The following is a 3,582-nucleotide window of genomic DNA, read 5'->3' on the forward strand; positions in this document are numbered from 1 at the left end:
GAAAAATTTCATTTTTTCTGAAAAGGTGGTGTCTATTTACTTGTGACCATAGACAAAACTTTAGTAAAAATACTACATTAAAAAACCTTGTTTCTTATGTGCAAAAGACTTGTAATGTTTGCTAAAAGTCTGTCACATTTTATGAAGATTTTGATTAACTGATTGTTAGTTTTCATAACACTAATTGATATAATTATTGCTCATAAGTAATCAATTATATTGAATAATTCATTAAATTGACCAGTTTTAGTTGATACCTGATGTTTGGATGGTAGAGAAAGCCATGTAGTGTATGTGGCAAACCTTGATTGACTGATGCTGTAATAAAGCAAGTAGAAAGTTTCAAAGCCACTGCACTAAACGTTTTTTATGCATGAGAGATTTATAATGTTTTTGTTCAGAGTTCTTGAAATACTGAAAGGATGTAATGAAATTTCATGTGTAAATTTAAAATGTAAATTTTTACAATAATATTCAATACCGGAACACAGTTAGCTTAGCTACAAATTAGCTGTGAAAAATATTGTAATCACCGCTGTTTTAGAACAAAATGAAAATAATTTTCTGCTAATGATCAGATAGTATAAGCTGCAATCACATCTGAATTTCATATGATTGCACTGTAAATATAAATATGCTTATTTTCATATTCAACTTAATTTTCTGTAAATGAACAAATATTGGAGATTATTGTGCATATTTTAGTAACATTTGTGGTTTGGTTTTTTGTGGGTGAACAATTAGAAAATAAAATAATTAAAATAAAATGTTTTTAAACATTCTTTCAATTTGTACTAGCTTTAGCAGTCAAACTCTCCAGCCACCTTCATGGTTTATTCAGTTATAAGCATAAATATTCAAATAAATTTTTTTACACCCTAGGTGTAAGAAAAGCAAAATACCTATTATTTGTTGAAGAGTATATGATGCCTTTAAAAAAAACCTCATAATGCCCTAAGAAGTTGAGAAATAATGAAAAATATAATTCAAGCGTTAAGAAAGGGTGGTTTCTGCTCTTCTTGCTAATTTAATGCCGTTTGACAATTGAACAACCATGTATGTTATACGGCTGTGTTTTATCATCATAAACACTTTAGAACCATATTTTGTTTCTAAATATATGACAGTTCCAGTCAGTTAAAACCATTTTCAAATTTTGGGACAGAAAAGTTGCTATATATATATATATAAAAGAAAAGTAATAATTGTACTTGCATATTTTGTATGGGCAATATATTTTTTCTCCCAGTGATGAACACTACAACATAAAGTACAATAAGTTGATGTAAACAGTATAGCTTGCATAAAATTATATTTATAATTAGCATTTTTATTAATTTTGAATGCATTACTTGCAACCACTATAAACTAAGAACAATTTCAGCCATTTTCATGAGTAGCATTTTTTCCTGTGGACACACACACTCACTTGGTCTTTTTTTTCTTTAGGATTATCATGTGCATGCTCTGTGGGGATCCATACACTGTTGAACATGTTCTTGGGCCACTACTTAGTCACCAATGCTGTTTTGTGACATCTCCTTACAATATTACCTTAGAAACCTATTTGGGAGACTCTAAACGGAGTGTGGAGGTGCGGGTCACTTCCTACCATGGGGCCAATGCTTTCAAAGAAGAACTTGTACATGGGTTTATTCTAGTTTATTCCACTAAAAGAAGGGCTTCACTTAGTACTTTAAGGTAGGACTATGCTTGGTTGTTTTTCTCATGTACTTAAAAAGTTTATGTTAATCTACTCGTGAAATCATTATAATTAACATAAAAGATTATAAATTATAAGTAGTTTTAAAAAAAGTTATTGTAAATGACAAAGATTTTTAAACCTTTGTGTTAAGAGAAAATTAAACCTAAATGATCAAAGTATGAAACTTGTTAAGCAGGTATGTCAAGTCTTAATGTAGCTTTTTTAACTAGCAGATGACTTTTAGTATCAGTTGGTGTAAAACTTAAATATTTATGTACTCTTGCCTTTTTTGATAGTTTGTTTTTCAGTTTCCTGACAGTGCATAAAGATGCTTTTTAGAAAAGGCTAGTTAAAGATATTTATATCATCACTCACGTGAAAACTTTTTTTTTTGTATAGAATTCTATCAGTTCATTCCCCATTTGTGTGTTGATCAAGATTAACATTTTTATTTTCAGTGCATTTTCAATGAACATTCCAAACATCCCAGTTCAGATATTGGCTGTTACAGAAACGGGCAGTGCAAATGCTTTTTTCTCAAGTGATCTGTCACATCAATTAATAACAGAGGGAAATGCTGTAGCTGACAAATTACAAGCTCATTTTATGACCTCAATATCCACTTGCCAACAAAAAGTATGTTTGGAATTATAGTGAAGATATGTCTAATATTAGTCATTCTTGTAAAAAAAAATATATTTAAAAACTTATTGTAAACTTGCCTTATTACTATTTGAAATATATCTAAGGCTACCTTGACAGATAATTAGAAGATCTAATTTGTTTTTGACAATTTTGAATTTGTTTATGTTGACATTTTCGTATGATTTGTTTGTATAATGGATTTAGTAAACTTTGTTTAAAAAATTTGTGTACATGCATTGTTTTGAAAGTTATGTAAACTATGTATCTGTAACACCTTACTTTGTTAAAATATTCTTAGTCAAAGTCCAGTGTATGTGTTCTATTTAAATGTCAGAATTTTCTTCACTGTGATTTGATTAACCTTCCTAATACCAAGATGTCAAAGAAAAGTATTTTGCCAACATGATTTGTATGTAACTCTAGTGATTGTTTTAAGTAATATAACCTTTATGTGTGTGTATGGAAAAAATAACTTTGTGATTAATTTTCAATTAATTATTTTATTATTTTAAGGTGCTGGAATCAAAATGTACTCATATTAATAAAAGTGGAGCCTAATGGAAAAATATTTAGATACATAATGCATCCATATTGGTAATCGCAGGATGAACACTATAATGATATCTTGTAAGTATCGGTATGCTAGGAGTGATAATAAAGATGGTATTTCTGATTAATTTATTTTTAAAAGCTGCATTCTACACACCATTCTTCAAGGAAGTGTCAGAAAGAAAGCCTCAAATAGAAAAAGCCTTCAGTATGGATGATTCAGATTATTCTCTAGAAAGTTTTACACCTGTTCCACCACCTGTACCTTCACGGCAAGAGTCCTATCATATACGAAGTGGATCTCTTGAAGATGGGTAAGATTACCCTGAAAAAAAGTTAAAATAAAAGTCACTAAGTCCAGCCCATTGCTTATTTTTCTCTTTTCCTTTTGGTAATTTTTTAAATATTTGTTTAAAGATTTATCTGTATTTAAGAAACTGTATACCAACAGTATACACTGCTGCTAAGGAACTCAGAAACCATAACGACATCATTGTGTGACGTGCGGACAAAGCTAATATTCTAGTGATCATGGACAAACAGGAATATAAAACAAAATTGGACGCCATTCTATCGGACAATAGTAAGTTTAAGAGGATTAGAGCTGACCCGACAAAAACACTAAAAACAGACGTTAATAAATTGATCGCCACTGTCAACAAACAAGCAAAAAGAAAAGGTTC

The 3,582-nt window shown here is 29.8% G+C and overlaps 1 protein-coding gene across 1 annotated transcript in view; it reads left to right on the forward strand.

Moving 5' to 3' along the window:
* The window catches only part of LOC106464720 (rho GTPase-activating protein 190-like), a 92,787-nt gene that overhangs the window by 45,876 nt on the left and 43,329 nt on the right, over nt 1-3,582 (forward strand). The window contains exons 11-13 of the mRNA XM_022392489.1: nt 1,450-1,701; nt 2,164-2,345; nt 3,042-3,213. Coding sequence (XP_022248197.1) covers nt 1,450-1,701; nt 2,164-2,345; nt 3,042-3,213 — 606 coding nt within the window. The remainder of the gene's footprint in view (nt 1-1,449; nt 1,702-2,163; nt 2,346-3,041; nt 3,214-3,582) is intronic.

This window comes from Limulus polyphemus, unplaced genomic scaffold (assembly GCF_000517525.1).
Source record: "Limulus polyphemus unplaced genomic scaffold, Limulus_polyphemus-2.1.2 Scaffold1726, whole genome shotgun sequence".
Lineage (NCBI taxonomy): Eukaryota > Metazoa > Arthropoda > Merostomata > Xiphosura > Limulidae > Limulus > Limulus polyphemus.